Source organism: Seriola lalandi, unplaced genomic scaffold, assembly GCF_002814215.2.
Source record: "Seriola lalandi dorsalis isolate HSWRI2012SDOR001 ecotype SW California unplaced genomic scaffold, Sedor1 jcf7180002054297, whole genome shotgun sequence".
Taxonomy (NCBI): domain Eukaryota; kingdom Metazoa; phylum Chordata; class Actinopteri; order Carangiformes; family Carangidae; genus Seriola; species Seriola lalandi.
Window position 1 is genome coordinate 184,477 of NW_019524850.1, and position 26,288 is coordinate 210,764.

General features: G+C 37.7%; 2 protein-coding genes and 1 long non-coding RNA gene across 5 annotated transcripts; all 3 read right to left on the minus strand.

Annotated features, from left to right (window-relative positions):
• Nucleotides 1-897: 897 nt before the first annotated feature.
• LOC111655003 (uncharacterized) lies at nt 898-7,743 on the minus strand. Its single transcript, XM_023406227.2, has 5 exons — nt 7,498-7,743; nt 6,188-6,818; nt 1,907-2,146; nt 1,552-1,804; nt 898-1,427 (listed from the first exon to the last, which is right to left on the minus strand). Exons 1-5 carry the CDS (start codon nt 7,623-7,625, stop codon nt 1,339-1,341), a joined length of 1,341 nt encoding a protein of 446 aa, XP_023261995.1. The 5' UTR covers nt 7,626-7,743; the 3' UTR covers nt 898-1,338.
• Nucleotides 3,553-6,181, minus strand: LOC111655004 (uncharacterized). The gene is made up of 3 exons (XR_002760773.2): nt 4,946-6,181; nt 4,434-4,594; nt 3,553-4,092 (listed from the first exon to the last, which is right to left on the minus strand). It is a non-coding gene; the product is annotated as an uncharacterized LOC111655004 (long non-coding RNA).
• A 3,250-nt stretch (nt 7,744-10,993) lies between the features above and the next one.
• LOC111654975 (forkhead box protein P1-like) lies at nt 10,994-24,393 on the minus strand. 3 transcript variants are annotated; one of them, XM_023406180.2, is made up of 16 exons: nt 24,284-24,393; nt 21,622-21,762; nt 17,687-17,824; nt 17,502-17,591; nt 16,334-16,454; nt 15,791-15,896; nt 15,501-15,608; nt 14,938-15,025; nt 14,443-14,520; nt 14,148-14,343; nt 13,774-13,850; nt 13,510-13,611; nt 13,224-13,351; nt 12,341-12,395; nt 11,974-12,140; nt 10,994-11,832 (listed from the first exon to the last, which is right to left on the minus strand). In XM_023406180.2, exons 2-16 carry the CDS (start codon nt 21,745-21,747, stop codon nt 11,670-11,672), a joined length of 1,743 nt encoding a protein of 580 aa, XP_023261948.1. In that variant the 5' UTR covers nt 21,748-21,762; nt 24,284-24,393; the 3' UTR covers nt 10,994-11,669. The 3 variants fall into 3 exon arrangements, with proteins under 3 accessions (XP_023261948.1, XP_023261947.1, XP_023261949.1); XM_023406179.2 differs by having other exon boundaries at nt 14,142-14,343; XM_023406181.2 differs by lacking the exons at nt 21,622-21,762; nt 24,284-24,393 and adding an exon at nt 20,078-20,193 and having other exon boundaries at nt 14,142-14,343.
• Nucleotides 24,394-26,288: the final 1,895 nt, after the last annotated feature.

The following is a 26,288-nucleotide window of genomic DNA, read 5'->3' on the forward strand; positions in this document are numbered from 1 at the left end:
CATGTTTTGGCTGTGCATTTTGTTTTTATCTTTATAAAGGTCTAATTCTACACTTTAAGACAGTGTTTTCCAAAGTTGTACTGAATATTCAGAATTGTTTTGAGAATGTAGGATATGAATAACTATGAACAGCTTAGCTGATGCACCGTTAGTGGCTTTTCTCCTTCATAATAAAAAGCAATACCTACAGCAAGATGGCAATCAGGCAATGAATAAGGTACAAACAGGTGAGGTTGGAAATAGTAAACAAGAATCTTAACTCATGATCCACTTTTGTAGCCTTTTCCAGAGCTTTCAGTTGCATCTCAGTCTTCAATTAGAAACACTGAGCAAACACTACCCACTGATAAACACCTTGAAAGGTCTGTAGAAAGGTAGTAAGTGGACACTGATTTAAGATCTTTTTGTCACAGGTGAAGTATAGCATCAGTGGACTGCAAAATGACCCTTATGATCACACGGAGCACAGGTACTGAGCCTTAATACTGCAGCACACACAGGCCTGCAACATTGCCCTGTGATTGAACCCAGATCAGCTTTAGATAAATCATCTAAACCCTGTAATGTGACTTGTCAGAATGAACATCAGCATTACATGTAGGTGGTGGCAGCACTTAATTTAAAGCCATCTCTATGACTGATTTCTCATAATGAATCTTCCAACTGTTAGTTATTATGGCACATTATGGGTAAACCACTAATGAAGAACCATGTTAGCTCAATTTAGACCTCTGTGCTCATTCTCATCCCTGTGGTTCATACAGACAGGTTCTCTGCTGATGTTGCTACTGTTCTTATTGTTACAGTTTATATGAGATGAATGTAGCAATTATTACTGTACGCACTGGTTTCAGATTAGTGAACTCAAACTCATTGGTACTCAATGTGGAAACAATGTTGTGAGAAATATTAAAAGTTTTATTTGAATGTTGGTGGAGCTTGTGTGTTTCTTCCACAACACTAACACTTTTAAGTCCCACTATTTTAGCATGAAAAACAAGTATACAAACATTTAATTAAGGTTTATGACACAGTATAGTATTGCAAGCAGATATAAGGACATTTTTATGTCTTAATGTAAAGTATTTGTCAACAGTTGCAATTTCTTCTATGAGGACATATTTTATATTATTAGTAGTATATTGTCAGGCATTATCTGTTTATACAGGCTCCACTTATGGGTGCCCACAAGAGGGGTTATAGCTGTTGACCAATACATTAACAAACATCATAATCATGTGTAAAGAACCATTTATTAATCATCTGTATACTGCTTATTAAATCCAAAATAGGGGGACTTAAAGTAATAACTTGTTTTTCAAGTTATAGTTACACATTTCATTTGTTCCCAGAAGAAGAAAGCTCATCAGTCCATTTCTGGTAAGCTTGGCAGAGGATATTATCATCAATCACATCATGGAAGATTTCTGTAAAATCATAAAAATTGTCTATCAACATATTTCATGTCACAGGCAAATTGTGTTTCACCTGTATTTCATAAGGTCAAAAGGGCAAAAGATTGTTGACACGTTTTATTGTCTGTTATTATACCTGCATGTCCCAGTCCTGTGGGGAGAGGCATCCTCAGAGAGCCAGCGGAGTGCTTCAGACGCTCCTTGAGGGATTTCTGCACCAGGGCCAGGGTGCAGTCCTGGTGCCACACAGGCAGCTCCAGGCCCAGCACGCACTGGATGATGCGCTCCTTCTCATCTGCTGTTAGCAGCCCCCTCTGGTGGGCCACATACACCATGAAGGACATGTCGATGCTGACCGCCTCCCCATGAAGCAATGCTGGCAACACTCTCTGTGAATGTCAGAAAAGATGGAAATGGATGTCTAGGCAGGTTCAGGGACTCTCCATGATCTTATATTTCAAAAAGAAACAAAAGAGAAACCGTTTCTTGACCATTTCTAATTCAGGGCTGATGAGGTGACCAAAATCCACCAGCCTGTCCAAATCATCCTCCCACAAGTTAGGAGCCAGTTCCTCCAGCATGGTTTCTATGGCGATGCGGGTCGATGCTGTAGCGCTATCTTCGTGTTGAGAGCTGTTGTTGCTCTCACATGACTGCAGCTTGGTGTTTAACAGCTTCCTGCCCTCAGCCTCCAGCAGCTCAAACAGACCACAGTGCTTCATCAGGGCCATCTACGGTAAAATAGGAAAATTACAGTGGTTAGTTGGAGACAAATGGAAGAGTATATACACCCTCTATTATAAATTGCACTGTCCTAATAATATATAATCACATGCATTTGTTTTTAGTACAATGTGTGCATTGAGAATTTTAAAGATATTTTAATGCATATACAAATACTTTGCTCTGTATAATAATTTGTGTCTGATGTGGTTTTTCCACAAAAAAGTTCAATTAGCTTGGTAAAAAATTATTAAAAGCTCTATCTTGCTCATTAAAGGAGACAAAATCTCTGAATATGCAAATATTGTTGATTATCTAACTTGTGGAAGTTGCATACTGAACCACAACTGGCCTTTAAACTAGCTTTGAAGTCACAAAATCATGCTGGTTCATACTGTACATGTCGCCAATTCAGTTAAGATTTAAGATGAGAACAAAGAAACTTTCCTTTCAGCATAAAAACAGGCTTCTACTGTCAAACTGCACATGCATTATTCTCAACGGTGATGCTCAAACACCCAAGTGAAGTAACAACGAGTAAAGCAAACGTTTTTGAGAGGAGGGGGACTTCAGCTAATAGACAGAGGTTAGTGCAATACAAACCAAGAGAAGCTTAGTGTTTTGGGGGGAGTCGAGTTTCAGCTTTCAGTCATTGTTTTCACCAGCACAGAAGTTCAAGTTGAGAAATATTGCTTAAAGCTTAAACCAAAGCTGTTGTGAGACAGTGAACGGTTCGGCCAAAGTTGAGAGAAGTTCAGTTGACCTTTAGCAAATAAGTGTTTTTTGCCACAACTTGTAACTGCTGTTGCTCTCTTCTTTTATATACTGTATATTTGGGATTCTGCGAATAACTGTAGATCACATAACAAGACAGTGTTAGTTTGCATTGGTAATGGGCTATTTTCAAACTCAATGAAAATAAGTCCTTAGAAATACACTGTAAGCCCAGATAAGTTTAATTCACTTAAAAAATTTGAGGAAACCAGTTGGCTTAAAAAAATTAAGTAATGTATAATGAAAACTTGAGTTAATTTAACTTAAATCCTTAAAGGACTGTAATTATTATTTGAAGTTCAATACACTAAATGCCAAGTTGATTTAACTTATGATCTTTTGTAATAACAATTGCTAAACAACATTTGCCCTATTATTCTACTTAGTATCTTTAAGGTGAATGCACTAAATTAGAATTTGTTTAACTTAAAATCATTTGTAATATGAATTGCTTTACCACATTACTCCACTTAGTATCTTTAGTTAAAATGAGTAAGATTTGTATTTCTATTTTTTTTAAATTAAACTAGAAAATTTAAATTAAGAAAACAAAAAGCAAATAAAAGCACATTTCCCCATTCTATTTCAATTTCAAAGTTTCAGTTTAAAATAGAACATGACAGTCAAGAAACATCACGGCTTGCCTTGAAAAACTTGTGCAAGTTTATTTCTAATTATTTGAACAGAGGTTTACAACCTAGCTCCTACTCGCATTTCGCAGTCTAGTGAATGAGTGCCTGGTGAGCTACTCAGAAACAAGTATAGAGCTACTGGTACCTTCTGAGTTACAAGATGGATGCCCTGCTTTAATAGATCTTGAACAACCTTGAATCATAAGCTTGAAACAGCTACAACAACAAAATTGTGTTGTTCAGTCTTGAGAGAAGTTTTCACACAGGGCTGGGCGATGTGGACAAAATCAAATATCTTATCTAGGTTATGTTACCTAGTTTGAACATGACCTGCTGGATAAAATAGACAGTGTTTTTCATGGTTCAGGTGCAGGGCACAAATGAATCCAAAAAGGACACAGAAAGTCTGACGCAGGTTGGCCAGTTCATCCACCACCACAATCCATTCCAAGATCCCTACTATGGATGGGTTGAACCAAGGATTTTCTTGATTGACGCACAGGATTCCCACTGGAGTTTCACTGTACAAGTCCTTATCGGTTACATCCCTTCAGAGAAAGAAACAGATTGACAAGGAGAGGACATAATCATGCCAGTTAGTTAATGCTGCGCTGTACCAAAAAATATCTTCATCTGTTTATAATGAAAAGAACCACACAACTGCACTGAGTAATTATTAGAGAGGACATTACTGGTCTTAAACTGACTTTTCTGACTGCCATATTTGGCTGTGTCTAAGTACTGATTTGCAAAATTGTGCACCAAATATACTTTTGTAGTTGGGCAACCAAGGGTACTATTTGAGATGGATTGCATCCCTGAGATACAACTGATTATCTTCACAAAGTCTATACTCAACATCAACAGAAAATTTGGGAATTTCACATACCTTTGGCCAGAGAAAAATTTCATCCAAATAGGAATTGGACAGGATCTCAGTGTCAGCCTCCCTTGGTGTGTCACTACATGATTTAGTTGGTGATGGGATTGGTACAAGCTCAATCATAGCGATGATTTTGATGGTTGGCTTCTCTGGGAGCTCAGAGGGATCTGTAAGGTTAACCAGTTTGTTATTAAAGTCAGGATCTCTGTATTGTAAGGCAATCAATTATTCGTTAACATTTTCATCATTTTTCCACACATAAACACACTCATCACGCTCAATAACTGTCTACTCCACGCACGTTTTCCCGACCTTTAACAGCATTATCTCAAAAAACTCCAAGAAAAACCCTTGTCAGCAAAGTAATGTTACGTTAATAGCTAATATAGTATAGTATAGTCTAATTAGCCATTTCGCCAGGGTGTTTCATTTGTTTTGTGTTTTGATTAATTAACTTCAAAATCAATAATAGTCTCGAAATACAACGTGGTCACCAACGTTAACTTCATTGCACTCACCAGATTTAGTTGACCGCTACAGCAGCCCTCCCGTGGCCTGTCCTCCGCTATTTGTAGGGGCTCAACGATGGGCGGTGTCTGCTTCATGCGACTGAGAAGTATTGCTAGCTAAGAGGTAGCTAACAGGTGAAAAATGTCCCGTCGAATTAGTCTAAACAAAATTTTCACTGCTCACAAACAGCTCCTGGGGTGACAAATGTAGCTAACGTTAGCTAAAAAAGTGCAAAATGTCGAACTGGTTAACGTTAAAACAAAGTTCCCACTCCTCACCAACAATCCGTTGAATTCAAACACACTCGCAAACAAGGTATAATCCCTCATTCTTCAGCGGCTAACCAGAATGACTGGCGGGCTACAGCTTTGACATTACCATAGTGCATTGCTTCAAAAAACAGCCAATCGCCGAGCTTCAAATTCTGTGGTCACGGTGGTGAAATTCATCACTTTAAGTCGTCAACTTTATACACTTGTTTGATAACTTCAGCAACTGTAGTAATTTTTTAAAAGATGCAGCCGGACTGCAATATTATATAATACTGAATAAATCTGAAAATAATTCGCGGATCTAGCCAACCTCGTCGCCATAGTAACGGTTTTAGATGCTCATTGGTTAGTACCACTGTTAGACATAATTGACAGAAAAACATGGGTTTCTCAGAATTTAAATTGAAATATTTTTGAAGCGACGGCTTATAAAATAATCCAGTAGTTTATCTACAACACTCGTGATTCTGTGTTCAGTAATATTGTCATTAAAAGTACATTACCAAATGGCTCCCCTTCAACTCTGTGGAGATGAAGAGGGTGGGTCATGACTAAAACTCAGTCATTTGAAGCCATCTAACTTAAAGTCATTCACACATTTAAATATGTCTACAAATGAGTACAATATACTAACATTTCATAGTAATGGAAGAAAACTTAAACCATTTATATACATTGTAATTAAGTTGTTTAATTGGATGCGAAATCCGGGCTAACTGTATGCTAATACAATTAGCTGGGTTTCACCTTTGTTGCCAAGAATTGAGGTAATTTCATTGCAGTTCAAAAATCAGCTTCAATACACTTCTCAACAACATAACTTGCAATTATTATGATCATCATACAAAAGCTGTTTGAAAACATTTGTTGCGCTTTCAAAAATGGTTGACAGTAAGTTAGATTGTTGCTCATGGGCCACCACATGCAAGACCTTCAGGAAAACACACACACGATCAATGGCCATGCAGTGACGAGCACCTTTAGCATCTCTGCCATCCCGTTGGAGATCTGACGTGGTGGAAGAGTTTGGAAGAATGAACGATCTAAGAATGTAGCCACTGGGGGGATGTAACCTCCCAGCTTGTTTTTCCCACCAGCAAAGTTGACCCCTGTTTTTGCCCCCACACTGGCATCAACATAAGAGAGTAAAGTGGTCGGCACCCGAATGTATGGCGTCCTCCGGCGATAGAGAGATGCTGCCAAACCCACCACGTCCAGACAAACCCCACCACCGATGGCTATGATTGGCTCAGAGCGCCTGTCAATACCAAACTCATGGACCTCCTCCAGGATCTCGGTGACTAACTTCATACATTTGTTCTCCTCGGTGGTAGGCAGTGGGAGGATCTTGTACACAACTTCTCTGGCCTTAAAGTACTGAATAACTTGAGAGCCATAGAGATGATTGACAGTTTCATCAATGACAACAAAGCGTTTCACAGGTTTAGAGTTACTTATGGTACCTTTAAGCTCTTCATCTCCTAAATGACCCCAGAGCAATGTGTCATTTCTGGGATCCAATATGTTTTTGCACTGAAGGACTCTGTAGGTGAATACGATGGGGCTGACTACTGTCCAGGAAAGTCCATGTTCTGACTTGTTCTCATAGCTGAAGATTATTCACAATAAAAGCAAAGAAAATAGAAAAAGACATTTAAAAAATAGGTTATTGGCTCAGTTTCAAAGTTTGATTCAGTGCTTTGTTGTTGATCACACAGTGCTTTTAACTCACAGCACAGCAGGGGTGGAAAGTAAGTGCATTTACTTAACTTGTGTACTGTGAAAAAACCAAACTATGGAAACAGAAAACTGGTTGTTTCCATGTGGAATCCCATCACTCACAGTAGGACTTGAGATATAGAAAATATATTTATGGGGCTTTAAGTAGCCTATAGGGTCTGAATACTTCTTCCACCACTGCTGTACATGTTTCACACGTTAGTGACCTCAGCCTAAAATAGAAAGGTATTTCAGCTCCCCCAGTCCACAGAGCATGGTGATAAATATATGACCAAGCAGCATACAGTATAATGAATGAACAGTGTAACCAATTCAATGTGAGCAAATTATAAATGCAAACCTATTTTAAGAAAGACAGACACTTCTCATTAAGGTTGCATAACATTACGCTGCCGTATATGCTGTTAACAGCCAGATTAAGCTGATTCATTTTGCCATTAAACATTTAACACAAATAATATTACATATTACAGAATCATGTCTTGCAATAAATTACAAAAATAATCATCCGAATGCTTGATATGAATCACATTACATTTAGTACTTACATTTTAGCATCTGATAACTTTCCCTCTGTCAGTTGGCACTGCTCTGTTTGTCTGATCCATGCTCCTTTCACTTGGACCAGATTAAATTTAGTTTGCTGTGAATGGCTGGCGTTGTTATTAGAAAACATGCTCTCTGTATTCCTTGGTCTGTCAGATGACTTCAGTCTATTCTGTAATGCTTTATGGAGTGACACCAGAAACGTAAAAGATATCAGTGAAGAGGACGTGACCACATGCTCGACATGCATGACCATCCCCACTCTGCTGTCCTGTCCTCTCTTCAGGCCTGACATGAGCACATGTCGGCATCTGATTACTTTGCTCAGTGGGGCGAATGGTCAAAATTTGCAATAAATCTAATTATAAGAATACATTTATTTAAAAATTATATTGTTACCTCAATTTCCTTTTGTACTGTACTTGGAGTACAAAGGGAATTATACACTTCAGAGCTTCAGAGGAAATTCACATGGACAAATCTTTCAACTAAAAAGTTGGAACATTTTGATTTACATTATAATTTGGTAGCAGGACCCATCAAAGAAATGCTATTTAAAGAAGGGGAAAGGAATCTATAAATTGGTAGAATACATAACACAGTGCTCAAGGAATAATCTCAACATCCTTATACACTATGATAAATAAATAAAGATCTCAATTTTAAAGAAGCCAACACAAAATGGAAGAAATGCTCATATATTACAAACAGCAGTACCACTGATGAAATCCTATCATTAAACTAATAGAAATTGATCACAAGAATATACAAAAGAGATAAGATTCACACATCATGACTCTCCCTTACACGCTCCTTTTGGTGCTGTGCAAGAAATGAACACAATATGGAGAGAAAAAAAATCTAATTTATACCTATTTATGGTAAAACAAAAACTGAGGCGAAACTCCTACTTCACAGACAAGGAAAGAGTCTGAAGATTACAATAAAACAAAGCAATCAATTTAAGCATTAACACCAAATGTAGAGGGCGGTTGGGATCAGAGGTGCATGTGCTATGTGTAAGATGAATGAATGTGATGCATCTTGTGTTTTATGTGTTATGCATGTCACTGTGCTTCACGTAGGCCTGACACCATCATAGGATATGTATATCTTGGAGAATGAATAAAAAAATAAAAAATGTGGAGGCTGACACACAAAATCTAACGGCTTTTTATTATTATTATTATTATTATTATTATTTACAGCCAACTCCACATTGTTACATACAGTGGCAGTAGCTGCTTGAATAATGTTGAGACACACAAGCTACAGCTCATTTCCATATGAGGCCAATATAAAAAACACCTTTGGCAATGCAGGCAATTATTATGTATATGTGAATATGCATGAGACAGTGATGCTGTGAGTTGAACAGTCAGGTTTTTAAAAAATGTATGATGTTGGTGATTTTGTTTGAAGTGAACTCAGCGTGTTACACATACAGGTCAGAGGTGAAAGACCAAAAAAAGGGAATGCCTCAGTGATAGCACATCTCTGATATTTCCATAGCCAGCTCCAGAAGTTCTCCTGCATCCTGACAGGAGCCGCAGAAATTACAGTCCAGCTCCAGCTTGTAATTGCAGCAGTCCTTTCCATGCTGGTCCCTCTCACTGGACGCCGTGATGTAGTTGTAGGAAGGAAAACAGCGGCTCACAGCCCTCTCACATGTATCCGGCAGCAGGACTATTAACTCATGGAAACGACAGTACAGGCAGGCGAGCAGAAGTGCTGCACAGTCGTCTGGTGCAAAGGAAGAACAGAAGAAGAAAAGATCAAAACAAGGATGTTAATTGCTTAGTATGGACCTAGTGCACCTCTAACCATAAATCAGCATCAGAATTACACTGTTGCTAATGATTAGCACCACAGTTTCAGGGTTTTCCTATTTAATTGCATCAGTTGTTCTACCTCAGAGGAGTTAAACAGTACCTCCAGTGCCAGGCAGGTATGAATCATCAGATGAGAAATGACTGCTGCTGTTCTTGAACTTGTCAGAACACATAGAGAAGCTGGAGCCACCCCATGCACTGCCCCCCTGGGCTTCTTGGGAACTGGGATCAGTGTCCAGCTTGTCTGGCTCTTGCTCTGAGATGGTACTGAGTCTGCGTACCCCACTGAACTTGCCCATCATCTTCCTAGGTGGACTGCAAGTCACTGGTTTTGGGGTGTTTCCTTTAAAAAGGATGATGCAAGAAAAAGAGGAAAAGATTTTAGAGGCACAAATTGTTACTTAGTTACTGCTAGTATAAAAATGCAGGGCTGGTTTTACACCCAGTCCAGTTATTGTTGGACAAGTCACTCAAATCTTTATATGAGGCAGTTTTAATTATTCAGGAGACCATTAACATGAAGCATGTCAGGGAGGTGAAATGTGAAATGTGAAATGTATAATGGAGGAGGCTTGCTCTACAAAACTTCAGCAGTGAGAGAGTATTGATTAGCAAATGTTTATTTGGATCTAGTTTCCTGGGTTGAAAATATATACTGCGTGAAAATACACTCTCCCATTAACACTTGGCATGAACCACATCGAGTCAGACTGAACAACATACCATCAGAAACATGGTCCCCTAGTTTCTCAAGCTTGATACAGTCCTGATCATTCACAGGAGGATTTGAGGGAGTTGTCATCTTGTGCAGGGCAAAGTGGAGAGAATAGATATGCAGTGAGACACACATGCAAAGCACTTGATTAACAGCAACATAACAGCCTTAGTAGCCTCAAAGCTACAGACTAACTTATCTCAGACAATAAAGCATCACTGCAGCATCTTGTTTTTGAGTTAGTATAAGAATCATGCAAGAAATGTTTTACTTGAGACTTGAGAGAAACAAAACTACAATGGTTGAAAAAATAATGAAATAAAATTTGGCACAATAATTTGCTTTAAAGATTACCTGTCTATATGGGTTAACAATCCAACAGTGTAGACTGTAGCATCTGCAACTGCAACGCCTCTGAGGTTGAGCTCAAGTACATCCCATCATCATGCACACACCCACTTTGTGAGCACACTCCACATCGATCAATACTCACCAGTCAGGAAGCACAACTACAGATCTGTGATGGCAAAATGCCGAGATGATCCACTCAATTATGGCATCTTATCGACAGAAAGCCCAGCAAAGCCATTTATCTAACACCTGGATTTTAAAAGTACTAACAGATAAGACTTCGATAAAATTTTATTGTTATTTATCATCTCATCTTAATCAGTGATTCTAACACCACAGCAGTTATGTAAACCACACTTTCTCACTGTATAGAGGTGAATTTATAGGACCATAACATGGACATACCACAATACCACAGTGGAAAGTTCTCCACCCACACCATTTTCTTTCTTCCATTACCTTCCATTAAGTCATTACCATTGACTGAGAGAAGTGGCGCTGTATCAGATAAAAAAAAAAAAACTATTTCATCATGTTAAAACGCTGATAAATACTTACCAAGACAATCATGGTAACAGGGTAAATAAAAGAGAATTCACATTTATCATGAGGAATTTATTATTCATAGAGATGCATTGGTTTACAATAATGGTAAATCTATAGTATCTACTCTTACAAGCTCAGTTAGAGCAAAATTCAACAATGTTCATGGAAGGGGTGAAAAAGACCAACAAGTATAAAGAAGCTACGTATTCTTTTGATCAGTTGATTATACCTTAAATACAAATATATCAGATCATGTTGGCAGTGAACATTTTCATTTTTAAAGAAACATTTTTCTTTACTTCCTCTACAATCTTTTTTTTTTTAATATATTATGACTACTAAAATAAAATCAGGTAGTGTGGCCCCAACATAGCAGAAAGCAGCTATAAAAAGGGGGGAAATATTTCATTGTGAAGTGCTAGCTATTAATGTTCCCTTGCCTTTGGCTTCTCTGCTCATCATGGTCCTTTTGTGTACAGATATAAAAGAAGAAAAATCATGAACAGACAGTTTCACAAATGTGTTTTTGTGGTATCACTCTACTGTACAGAAAGAATTAAGAACTAGATTAAGAACAAAAAAATAAGAGTAAGGCTGATAAATATGAAAAAAAAAAATTCCCCAAAAACAGAGTGGTTTGGTTATGTGGATGAAGCTGTTGTTTTTGGAATACAAAGTCACGCAGGCTGTGAGTGAGGCGGCCTCGCACTGGAGATCTCGGACCTCACGGTCAGAGAGAAGGCACACGATCGAGATGAAGGTTGCGCCTCTCTGGGCTGCCGTTTTCTTCATCGTGGTTCATCTCTGGGCTGTGACCGTGCTCGTCTGTGCTCTCTGGAGATTCATAGGGATAATTTTCACATATCTCCTCATCCTCCTGCTCCTCTTTAATGCTGGTTTGATGAACATGTAGAGAGAGGGAGAGAGAGAAAAAAAATGCAATCAGGATTTGTGACCGCATAATTACATATCAAATCACAACTGAGTAAATGACACTAAAGGTGTATATGCGCAGCTCTGGAGGTGACGCTTACAAAGCTTGTGGAGGGGACTGTGTCGCACTGCTGTCACTTTGGTATCCAGATCCATTAGCAAGGGCTCCATTCATCTGCTCTTGGAGAACATGAGGCAGCGAGTGCAGTGGGATGCTGCCCATAGAGGCTGGGTTGTAGAAAGAGTTGTGTCCTTCTAGACCACCACTCTGAAAAAAAGGTAACATCCTCAGTTCTCACATTTCTAATACTGCATCAACATGTATCAGATAGAGCTGTAGCAGGAGCACACTGCTATCCGACATGTTACTGCCAACTTTCACACATGTCTGCCCTCTGCAACAGCCTCAAATTATATAAAATATATGAATTTATAATTCAACATATTAAAGATGAAACATTCTCTTACCTGAGGAGCAGATCCAGCTAAGCTCTGACGGTTCTGAGAGTTCTTCAGCAAAGATCTGTTGGTACACAAACACATCAGCAAATTATATTTTATTTTTGTATCAACACCTAAAGAACAAAAGATACCAGCCCCATGGCTGTGCACTGTGAGTAACTGCCAACATACATCCTGTGAGGTCTGTTTGTTTAATGAAATCCACACAAGAGTTTGAGTCATAGACAAAGATGACTCACCATGATTTTTGGATTAATTTCTGATTGAGCTTAATCAAGAGGAGGAGTCAAAGTTTTGTGAAAGGCTAAATTTGGCTCACAGGCTTGTGCAAACAGCTACATATGTGGCTCTATTTTATTCCCAAAATCATCTGTCTCACAAATTGGATCACCTGATGTCTTCTGAGTTTCCACCACTATCTATGTACCCACGATGGTTAGATCTGAGCGAAGTGTGTTGTAAATCTTCAAGTTTATCTAGGCCTTTGTCCCTTGTTCAAATTGTATTAAATGTTTGTCAGATGCTTTTTTTTATCCTTCAATCATTTTTGGAGGTTTTAGTGTTTGTCCAATGTTTTTGCTTTTGCTTTTAGTGTCCCGTGTGTCCACAGGGCACCCATGAAAAGTGAGTACATTGCTGTTATGGGACAAATATGTATCAATAAAGGTTGGTTGAATGAATGAATGAATGAATGAATGAACTCCCCTGTACAAACAAGCCATAATTTATCACCTTCGTACCACACTCCCAGCCTTTGAAACTCAAAGACTTGTTTACAGTAAATATTGTGTGTACTTAGGAGGCAGAGCTACAAGGTCAAACACTGTGGGGCATGTGACTTCTAGTAATATCTGAAAAGACACAGGGTTCATGTCCACTGTACACGTACCCATTACCAGCAGTCTTCTGGGGCCGTCTTCTGTGGAACTCGATCTCATCTACCGTCCACACGGCTCCCTTCACGTTCTCCAGACGTACAAAGCATTTGTGGAGGCTGAGGTTATGTCTGACAGCATTCTAGAAGATGATGAAAGAAAAGAAATAAAATGAGGAGCTGTACACACCTGTAATACTGAATGAGCAACTAAATGTAAATACAACCATGTGTTTACAATACATTTTACTATTTCATATATTAATATCCAATCACATTTAACGTGTGACAGAGTCAGTACCTTCCAAGTAGCTGCATTCCGCCTGAAATATGCAAAGTTTCTTGTGAACCAGTTGTAGATTTCATTTAATGTCAGCTGATTGCGGGGTGATTCAAATATTGCCTGGAAGAGATGAGGAGTAAGATTTAGTGGAAACAGTATGTGGATCTGCCTCATTTATGTTTGGGAGGCTTGGAAACACTGTCCTGCAAAAATGTGAATTTTCATTTCCAAGAGTTTTCTAATATTTTTGTGGCTGTGTTGAACGAGAAAAGTGCTGATTACCTGTCTTATGAGAGAGGCATACGTAAATGGAGGTCTAACTTCTGTGCTCAGGTAAAACTCCTTGTTATCAATTATATCTGTGGAAAGACATTAACAAGCATTATTTATACATACACATTTACACATTGTGTAAAGATTGTGTAAAGATTGAATGAATTAATGAGACAGAATGGACTTGAAACAAAGAAGAAACATTTCCAATTATGGAAAAAAGTGACATACAATAAATAATAGAATTTAATTAATTATAAATGAGAAAATAAACCCCTTTGTGTCCCTATGAAATTACGTTCATGTGTATGTTTGCAGGAGTGTGTTTCAGCTCAAACCAGTCATGAAAAAAATTAAGTTGTTCTTCATCATCTCACCGTTACCTTGGCTGACAGAGCGGCTATACCGCCTCCGCACAGGGGTTCCAGTGAACATGCTATTGGGAGTGAGGACTGAAGGGGATTCAGAGAGCGGCGTCAGGGGCGTGGATGGTGCCGTGGCACTCTGGGACAAGCTCATAGGAGGAGGGCCTTTGGGCAATGTTGCCTGGGAGAAGGGTACGTTAGACACCAGATTCACCTGAAAAAATAAAGCAGTTAAGTCAGGAAAACGTCAGTTTAACTACAAGCAAAACGATATTTATCTTAATTGAAGGACACAGTCAGAGCAGGTACTTACAGGCTGTGCTGCGGGTTTGGGTTCAGAGGACTTGAGATGAGCCATCATAGCTTGCAGTCGCTCTTTGTCCTTCTTCAACTGTGTTAGATGAGAGCCCCGAAATAGAAGTTGAGAGTTCGTGAATTCACAGCTTGTTTTTAAAGCATGAAATGACATTCAGTGTGGGAATCACTTTTTTTCTGGCATCGTGAGAAGTGTAATTATCTGAAGACATCACTTCTGTTTCCAGGGCTGGTGTGAAAACACACCACCACTGGGAACATTAAGACATTCACTTCAGAGTTTCACAAAAACTTCCATTTCTTTTTCAGTAGTTTTAAGAAAAGGACTGAATATTGGATGGTTACGTTATATTTGTAAAATTAAACTGCTGTTCAAAGATGTGTTGTCCCTTTTGTTATTTGATTTGAAAAAAAAAAAAAAAAAAAAAAATATATATATATATATATATATATAAAAAGGGGTTAGCTCACAGAAAATAAACCAAATGCTTACCTGCAGTTCCAACTGCTGAACCACTTGCATCTGCACACGACACTGTGCTGTACTCTTGTCATCCAGTGTATGCTCACTGTTCAAATGTCTGCGAACAACCAAATCAAAATCATGGCATGCTTTAGGGAAACCATTTGTTGTGCAGGCAACAGCTGTGGCTGAAGGCAAAATGCTATAACGCAATAAATTACTAAAAGGTTTTCTTTCAAGTATCAAAATAAACAAAAAAAATACACTTCAAGAGTCATTCCATTTCAACTTGAAAAACCTTCACTATTATCATTTTAATCCTTACAAAATTTGATCCATGCCACAAAAGAAATAAGAAATACATAAAAGTAAACAGGAGGAAATAACAACTATACTACTACTACTATAGCAACTATTTTAATCATTTTAATAACCTCTAATTTAAAATGTGATATTTAAAGCTCCTGTACAGAACACGGAACATATGTACATTTCTTTGTTGCATATTTACTGTATCTGTGCCACTGCAGATCCTGATAAATGTGAATAACCATTACATCAGCTTTAGAGGTGAGCAAACTTTCACCACTCACTTGAGAAATGCCTGAAAGTCTCCGAAAACAGTCTCACAGCCAGGCCATTTACACATGCCATTTCCATACAGAGGATGGCTATTTTGTGTGTTTTCATCCACTGACCCACTGAAAAAAAAAAAACCAACAATAAACCATTAATGATGCATCCCAGACTCAACATGCTCGTACAGCTCAGGCACAACAAAAACATGATTTAGCAAATAAACCTTGGACAGAACAGTAAACATTTCTTAACAAAATAAAGGTAAATAATGTTTAAATTTCCTATTACTACATTTGTAAAGTACCTTTCTTTCCTCCTCAGCAGAGTGTGATGACCGTTGGTGGTAGATTGATGACTAGAAGACTCTCTGGTGTCTCCACCAGCAGACATGATGCTACCATTCTCACAGCCTGAAATTGCACATTCACACAGTGTTAAGTTAAAAGCACTGACCCAAAACAGAAACAGGACACTGGTGAACACCAACCTATGAGGGTGTATTAGAGCCATTGGAGTAAAAAAAAAAAAAAAGTCCAGATGCTTATGATAATAAAATCGCTTAAAGTATAATTTCATTAGGTCAACCATGGTAGCTATAAAATACAATTTGATCCAATCCATGACACAAAAAGTAATTTTTTGTGCAAATATATGATTTTGTAATCTAATTCTTTTCTTGTAAATTTGTGAGTTTTTTTCTTGTAAATTTATGACTCTAATCTGGGAATATTGGCCAACTCCTGTGGCTTTGTCATTTTTTTTTTCATTTCAATTTTTTTTCCCACTTAATATGCCATGTATCAGAAAGTATTTCCCCTGAATATCAAAATTCCACAGAGATACACACCTGGAGCTGTGCTGGGGCTGGTGGGCAGGACAGACAACAGTCCTTGCCTCTGCAGGTTGAGGAGATGCTGCTGCTGCATCTGAAGGAGCTGTTGCTGGATGGCAATTTGCTGAGCTGTCAGCTGTAACAGAAGAAAAGACAGAACGTGAATCAGTAAATTCCTTTTTCCATTTCCCATACAAAATATAGCACAATGAGAGAATACAAAATGTATAGGATCACTATACATCACATTGGACATGTTTTAAAGGCTAGGAAATGTGACAATGGGGCCTACTGGCGGAGGTACTTTTGGCTATCAACAGGCAACCACAAAGTCAGGTGCTGTCAATCAATGAGTTTACAAAAGTAAAAGAAATGAGCAAATGCTGTTAGCGATTTAGAGAAGAAAAACAATTCTTAACTTTGATTTCACTAATTCTTTCCTCCATTTTCACTTGTGTACAAACTGTACAAAGAAAGGCCCTTTTCTGTTTTCATCTAAATGAACAAACACTACATAGTACACAAATCATGCTGCTGCCTCGTGCACTCAGCCAAGTTCTGACATGTTAAAACTACAAGTGGATGGAGGATTTCAGAACACAGAGTGAGACAGCCAAGACTGGTGACATCATGCTGCCACGCAAAGACATGCACACAAGCCGAAGCGTGAGTTAAGTGTACTGTGTGTTGGGTCTTTTTTATGACACACACATTTGCTCGAACTTGAATATAAACTCAAATCCACGAGACCGCAAGTGTGGGTGCTGGGACAGAGCAAGACGTAGGTTCTAAACATGTGATGCACCTTAAAGGAATAAACTTGGAAATCATTACAAAGAGGCGCCGTCTAGAATTACAAACACCTCCTATGTTATCTAGGTCTGTTACTGCTCCAGCTTCACCCTCAAATGCTATTTCAGTATTACATAGACACTATGTAGAGCCCTGGAACATGCTACTCCTTGTTGTCACTTAGAGCAGACATTCTGTGCAGCATGAATAAATGATTATAATAATAACAGTAATTTTTTTGTATTCCATGAATTAACCTTTAGTTCTACTGAACTGAATAAGACTTGTTTGTAATTCAGGAATTGATTATCCTTGTTGCATATTAAATATTGCTACAATGATCAAATATTCATGAAGTGATAAAAATAATGCTATAACAAATAAAGGTTACCTCTTGGCTAACAATCCCAGCATTCTTCTGTTGCAGCAGCTGCATGTTTAGCTGCTCCTGCTGATTCTTGAAGACCTCTTGAATTTGTTGCTGCAGAAATGTTGGTGAAATTTGAGTTCAGTAAATCGAAACCAATGTTCACTGTGAACAAAGGTGAACACATAACTATTATAAGCATACATTACCTGGTGTAACATGAGTGCTTTCTGCTGCTGGAGCAGGGCTTGGAGCTGCTGAGGACTAAGGATCTGCTGCTGTGGTGTCTGCTGCAGTTGCTGTGGGGCCTCTGCTGGTGGGGTCATCATCGACAATGACACTGGAACCTGCATCATCCAAAAAGACATAACAGAATGACAGTGAGTTAAAATCTATATACCACAAAAACAAGAGAAGGAAAAACACAGAAAAAGAAAACACTGTGGATGCCACATCTGTGACAGAACATTTGAGAGGGGAAACTCAATGGACACAAACAACCCAGTGACAAAAAACAAAAACAACATATGTAGGCTGTGTATGTGTGCACATGCCACTTTCATCCAAACTATTCCCTTCCGGTAAAAACAATCAGTTTGTTTACATGTAAACAAGAAACCATATCTCCTCAGTCACGGTAGGGGATTAGATACAGCTACATTTCAGCTGTAACCTGTTTGCTTGCTCATATATACATTTAGCAGAGTTTATAACACCTTTTTTTTATTACATGAACAAGACAAAGATTGTAGAACAGAAGTGTTTCACTGAGACAGCAGTGTGGCAGGATAAAAAGAAGCATTACTCGCAGTGGTGCCTTCTTGTACCAACAATAATTAAATCCAAAAATCAGACTAGAACTGAAACTGAAATAAACAAGTCTAAATGAATTTCCCCAGCTGAACAGTAGGTTATTTGTGAAATTTAAATACATACACACATGTGAAAAATTCTGTGCTCTCTCACTACAGTCTGTTCTGCAACGTCACCTTGATATAAAAGAATAAAACTCTTCAGGATGCAGCATCACAAATATTACGCACTTAATATTATGTCAGCCTAGGTTAAGAGATATGGTCACAGGTGTGTCCATACACTTTACAAACATAAAAAAACATGAAAATAGCAAATGAAAGGTATCTAAAAATGGTAGTATAATAAATGCAAATATTTGTTGTACATAAAATATGCAGTACTCAGGTTATCAGTGTATGTCAACAGATTTTTTTTTTATTGTTATTACTATTATTATAATTATTTGATTATTGAAATTTTTCCATTTAACTGTGATCACTTAATCATAGTTAGCTCACAGCAATAGTAATCTATTAAACCTAACACTATGTAGGGCTGCAACTAATATTTTTTTCATTATTCATCATTATTCATCATTTTCTCGATTAATCAATTATTCTTTTGTCTATGAAATGTCAGAAAACGGGGGAAAATATCTGTTATAATTTCACCCTACACAGCCCATCCGGACACACTGTCCATTTTTAACTTTATTAACAACACAACATAAATAAAAATATAATAATTACCAATAACAATTAAGTGATTTATAGTCATTCACAATACTGCTTATTTATTATTTCCACTTCACTGGTCAGTCTAGCAGGCTGAGCTTGGCCCCACTGCCATTTCAGCTAAAAATGAACTGAACAAAAATAACAACAACAACAACAACAACAACATCGGATGGCTTAGGGGAATTGGAACTCCATCAAAACAACAACAACTAGTACCACAAAAACAACAACAACATCCTCTGCTAGGCATGCAGCAATTACCACACCCTCCCCCTCACTGTCAAGCCTCACAGCTCAAGGGATGTTTACAGTAAACATAAACAGAGTAATCAAAATTGCACGGAGATATAAATAATGAATAAAAAAGCATACAGAGCCTGTTTACGAAAACAGAACTTGAGATTCGTATTTTAATTAAGGTCTGAACCACAAACAAACATTTCTCTCCAAGGCAGAGTCTGTTTTGAATCGGGTAAACAAACTGACAGTGAATTTCACACAGGCTTTGGGCTAACAATAACAGATGACTGCCTCCTAGTTTGTCCTTTCTTATGAAATTCAATGCTGCAGAGGTGGCCACCAAAGCAATGAAAATAGGTCTATCCCACAGACAGAGCCAGTTGGCCCCTCTATTTTTCTGTGGACACCATCAACACAACAACAGCCTTTGCCTAATCCCTGTTGCCATGGTAGCCAGCAAGTCCAAACATCTTCTGTTGTTGTTATTGTTGAAAGTCATACCAGTGAGCAACTGAGTGTAAACACAGATCTGTTCCCGCAAGACTGGTCTTGTGAACTCTGAGATGACTGACAGCAAATAGAAGCGCTGAAAACCTACAGAAAAACAAACACAATGTTTTCTCTTATGAGATTTAATACTAACTAATATGTCCTGACGGGTGTGGCCCAAAAAACAGTGACATTTACAAAAACACACACTTAATAAACTCAACTGAAGATTTAATACTATGAGATTGAAAAATATTAAATGAAACAATCATCAAAAAATATATATTATATAAATAAAAATATAATCTAACAAGATGAATAAAGAATGGTTCGACAAACCTGATAGTCTCCATTGAACGTTTGCCGAGGCACCTAAAAACTAAATGCTGCTCAGCAATAATGTTCTGCCTGAACATCCAACAGAGCCTCACTAAGCTACATGATGTGAGCATGAACAAAACTAACTCTGCCCAGCAGGAGTTGTGCTCTCCCTCCCCCTCCAAACCTCGGTACAACCTCCCCCCATCCCTGTGCTCCCCTCCAGCATAAATATAAAACACTGCAGTTTGGAGAAACTGAGGCAGGCAAAGTAAGAGGTTCAGGGATACCGTTACATGTAAAAAAACAACAAAATAAAGTACCTTAAATTCTCATATACTAGTTATCCGTCTGCCCTAAGTTTGGTATTATCATCTACATGGTATGTGTAAAAATACTGACAAGAAATTGTGTATTGTTTGGAGACCACACCATTTGAACACAAATTCAAACGTAGCATAACTAATTGTGATTCAAAGTTTAGTGAAGTGAAAGCAGATGGATCAGTTGCAACAAATATTTGCAACATTGAGAACAAACATTTGCATATGCCACGATGCAGCTGAACTGTGTTGTAATAAAGTAACTGCACTTAGCAAAAAAAAACGTCAACGCTTTTTTGAGGACAATCATTTACTTTACAGCTGCAAAAAGCTGATTTAATATCCAAGATTCAGGCAAACATTATTTCAATTAATCATCCGCTCAAGAAAATGTCCATCACGTTTTCCTAAAGCGTTCTAAACCCTAACGCTAACCTCTGAAGTGACATCTTAAATTGCTTTCTTTGTCCAAAAACAGCAGTCCAAAACCAAAAAATATTCACAGCTAAAATTGAAAAGAATAGAGAAAATCTTCACAACTGAAAAGCCGGAAGTCTCAAATGGCACACTTGTGCCCCAAGTTTTTAAATCACAGATAGTCAGACATCAAGATTTAGCTGTCCAAGACCAAGACTTTGACTTTTGAGTTACCACAAACATACGAAGAAGAAAATGTTTTGGGGAAATGTTTCTATTGAGAATATCAGTACTATGCCATGATACTACACTGAATAAACATCTCAAATCAAATACATTTGTGCAGGGCTGCATCTAAACTATTTTCATTGCTGATTTATCTGCTGATGTTTTTTAATTAATAAATTAATTGTTTTGTTTATAAAATGTCATAGAAAAGAAAAGTTTCCATTACAATTTTCTTAGCCCAAAGTCTTCAATCTTTAAATGAACCAAATTGGACCAAGACTCAAAAGAAACTGAAAAGATATTCCATTTAGTATCATGGAAGACAAGCAGCAAACAGGTAATGTTTTGCATTTTGTTTGGAAAAACAATTGATCAACTTTCAAAATAGTTGCATATTGTTGATTAATTTTAGGTTGAACAATTAGTCAAATTAGCTAATATCCATTTCATCTGTACAGATTACAGCCATTATGTCATATTTTTGTGGAACTTACAAGGACTCTTATGTATGACTGTGTAATATTACATTTGTAAAGATTTGTGTTTTTAAAAAACCAATGCTGATGTGTTGAACAGATACAGATGGCAAAGACTGACCCGTGGTGCCTCTGGAGGAGGAGTCTGGCTGTTACTCAGTCGACTCTCATTCTCAGTATGACTCCCGTTCTCTGTCTGTCTTGCTGGAATGGCGTGGCTTGTTGGTTCTGACCCAGACTCATGCATCTGGACTTCACTGACCTGAGAAAGGAAATGGGTGTAAATGAAAACAACTGGATAAAGCAGAACAATATCATGAAATACAGAAAAAACACAAACAGAAAACTACTTTCTAAGTGCTTCTCACAAAACTTTCACTTCACAAAGTAATTAAAGGTCCGTTTTCTGAGCAAAATTTAACAGTATACAACAGTCTCTGTAATGACTCATTAATGTAGTCATTCTCCATGAAAATAATTGTGCTCAATGTAAAAAGCCATAGCACTAAAAGTTAAGAACTACACTGTTATCGCTCTACCCACCAAGACAAACATTCTCCTCTACAAGTGAGAGAGGTACATGCTACGTCTATTTGTTGAATAACCGAGTGCTGCCATGACTACTGTAAACACAGGGGCCCTGGGTCCGTGTTTATGTGCAAACATATCTTCCTTCTGGAACAATTTACCATTAACCAGGTGGTGTGATAAACGGCTGTGGCAGGTAGTACAATGCACAAGTAGGCTTTTATGTATACAGCTTGGGAGGGTTTGAGTCAAAAGCTAAGCAGCATAAACAAAGGTAAATAAAGTTGGCAAACAAATAATGTGCACAGATGGAAACCTACACACAAAGCCTCAAATGAAACAGACCACATAGCCTCAAGGGTAATATTATTTTCAGGGTTACCCTATTGGCAAATTCACATACTGAAATCAAATCTGTTCATCAATCAATCAGTTAGGTACCACCGACAACCAACATCAACATATTGGCAACATCTGACAGATGATCAGATTAGGCTTTATACACTCTGATGAACTCGTGACCAAAATGTACCAACAGTTAGCTGAAAAAAACCTTCAGTGTTTCCTGCAAAATGACTAATGGTTGACAACTGAATAGTAATTTATGGTTAGCACCAGTGATGCGTACTTCACAGACAAGTTAAAACCTATATGGTTTAAACTGAGGGGATTCCTACCATCTAAAAGTAAAACTTATCTAATCAAAACATTCAATTGTTGGTAAGGTTTCCACTCTGTTTACTTTTGCTTTCAGGATGAGGATTAGTGCTGAAGACAAAGGGCAGTGTTTCCTGTGGACATTTCTGAAGATGTCGGGGGTGATTTTAGTTCTAAGAACCAGGCTGAATATTGGGTTCATTCCACATCAGTTCCATTATGCATTACACTAGAATGAAATATGATATTATCTTAAGATACTGTAGGATTATGATAATTGAATAGTTGTGGTGCAGTGCATCTATCTTCAGAATGGGCTGAATAATAGGCTCATGATGAATTTTTACTGTATTTAAAGCATTCTCACCACAGGGGCAACTCTCAAGCAGTGGGGGCCACCACTCTTCAAAGAATGTAAAGGAAATAAAGGAAATGCTGCAAAGCGACCTTTCCTTAAGAAAGAGCAAACAACATCCACCTCCTCCCTTAAAAGCAGACTTCACAAATACCTTAACAACTGGCTTTACACATGCACTACAAAAAAAAAGAAAAATAATGTACTGGGAAATCTGTGAAATGTGTAATGCTTAAATGTGAAAGTCTGAAGCCAGTCTGAAAACATATTACACTACATGTATTCTGGGAAAGTAGTCTCAGACTTTTGGACCCTACTGTTTTTTTTTTTTTTGTTGCAGTGCATTACCATTTTCAAATGTAGACACATATCACACATTTCCCTTAACCAACTAAAGTTAGCCTAGTTTTACTTTATATTACAAACCAAGAACTCCCCGCTTGTCTGGATTTAAACCCTTGCATGCTTAGTTTATGATGCACTCAACCAGTTATTTTATCGAGGTTTCACCCTGCATTGCTTTCGTCACTGGTAACCGAGTGATCCTCGTCAGTGCGACCATTTGTCGGTCCGTGTGTATTTAATATCAAATAAACAATCATAAAAGTCTATGTTAAACTCTGTTTCAACAATATAATCGGAGAACGTTTTGGAAGCTGGGTTCATGTTGTTCTAAGTCAGCTTAGCTCATGTACCTCCAGAACACAGTTCATACAGCAATCAACTCACATTTCACCCGACAGTCAACACATAAAACGACACACTTGAAATTCTGAATCAACGGTATGTGGTCCAAACCAAGTTTTGATGATTGTAGCAACGCGATTTATCACTAAGTTAGCTTAACGCAATATGAATGGAATCAATATCCGTTGACACCAACCATTGCAGTCTGAGGTTTTCGTAGAGGACTTGAGCCTTTAGCTAAGCATATATCCGGTGAAAACAGGAGGTGTGGGAGTTTGGTATGTTAACTTTGTAGATTACCTAGTCTTGTCTGTTCACGGTGTTTAAAAACCTACATTAACTACACTGGAAACTGTTTTTTGGACGAACCTTGCGGGTAGCTTTTACGTTAACAGTACAACAAAAGCTAGCAGCCTGCCCGGACGCTAGCTTGTGTAAGAAACGTTTCTCTCTCCTCTTCGTTTTTATCACGCGGCAATATCACAGTGAATCCAATATGCCAAGCCAATATGAATTCAATGAGTGTCAACGCGCGGTTGGATTAATGTTTACTCACCGAATTATGTGCGGACGGACAGTGTTTGACTCGGGGTGGTGTCTGAAGAAGGGATCTCGGGGCAGTGCCTTCCTTGGAACCGAGCTAGCTACAAGTTGCTAGCAGAGGGCGTGGCTTAGGTAAAAGTAAACAATGGTGACGTCATGTCGACACGCGGGACTGTTTCAGATCATCTTGAATTTTGGTTCTTGACCTTTTTGATAACAATGGTGGCATTTTATAATACGAACAGTTTAATGTTATGTTTTTCCTTTGCCATTCAGAGAATTTGACTTAATTAAATGTCATTTGATAAATAGAGACATGGAAACTATTTCCCCTCCTTTGACATTGAATGAAATTGAATTCACAAATAAAAACAACAAAGTTAGACCTAAAGCTGAATTATTTTGGAGGTTATCCATTGATAATGCACTCAGCTGGCAGTTGACAGTTGACATTGTAACCTTCATGAAGGAAAGATTTATTGAAGGACCGTTTTAGATAGCAATAGTTTAGGCGTGTCTAATAAACTGCCTACAGGATGTACTTGCTTGGAGAAGACTTGGCTTTTACGTCACAAATACTGCATCTCCAATAGTAAAGTAAATAAGACCTGTAAACAATTTCTATCCCTCTCACTCATTTTTATAGGTAACTTTACAGATACTGACAACTCTTGCATGTTCTGTGGAAAATGTGAGGAAACCCCTATTCACTTGTTTTTTACCTGGGGAAAAAACCTTTTGGGATCCTATTTTGGGATTTTTGTCTTTATTTGTTTGCCAAAGTCAACTCCACATACTTCTTTAAACTTCTTTAACCTAAGAGATATTTTCTGATATTTTGAAACACAGCATCAAACACTTGGATTTGTAGCTAATGTCTATGTTGTAGTTGCAATATTCTTTCTACACAAGCAAAGAGCACTAAAAGATGTACCAAATATTCTTAATTTCCTAGCTCAAATAAATTCTTGACACAATTATGTTGAATTGCTTAAAAATAGGAAATCCATAAAATTACTGTACTCATATAGCTTTGTTTTTCCATGAATGACTACTCCACTAGTATGCTTTATTTGAATTTTGCCTTACATATATATATCTCTGTCTTTTCTCTTACCATTTTACTGATTTTCACTGCTTATACTGTTTGTTTCCCAAAAAAGTAACATTATCCTTTTGGTAGTGGAGGTAAATTAACAACTTCTATACTAAGGAACTCCACAATGAGTTATATATAAAATGGAAAATTTCCATTTTTAATTGAGGGAAATGGCAATATAAGAAGCAAAGAAATTACTAAAATCTAATTCAGACAAAAATTAAGTTAACTACTGAGGTAAAACAGCATTATCTTTAGAAGAGCAGATAAAATTGAATGAGATTGAACGAGAAACAAAATTGACATTTCCTACATGGATTTTGCAAAGGGACCTCTACTAGACCAAGGGCAAATGGCTGTAACAGTGAGAGAAAAATATTAATTATTCCTTTTTTCCTGAAGAACAAAGGCTAAAGAGAAAAATGTCACAGCATTAAAAATTGACAATGATATTTAAAAAGTTCCATCAACAATTTCTTTTTGTATCTACTCTTTTCACAAGTCTACATATGTCACAACTGAATGAAGTTTAAGCTCAGTACCTCCCGTAAAACATTCAATATCCTACGCATCATATCCTAAAATACTATGTGACACTGTAACTGTGAAATAGATCTACCATTGACTCCACAAAGAAAGGCAAATCCCCTGGAAAGTGAAATGATGGGCTCATTGATTTTGTTAAGTATCATTTTTTTGTTAAGTCTTTGAGGAACCCTGACCTATAAAGTTTTTCAGTACACAGCATCTAGGCAGGCTTCTCAGTCCAGTGCAAAGGCAGGTTTGCAATGTTTCTTTGCATCTGTGCACATGTGGCATATAGGCTGATCAGAATGTACAACTGGAGCCATGGCACATTGGGGCTGCATACAGAATGATGGAAACTAAACATAATTACATTCCGACATGCAATTTTAGT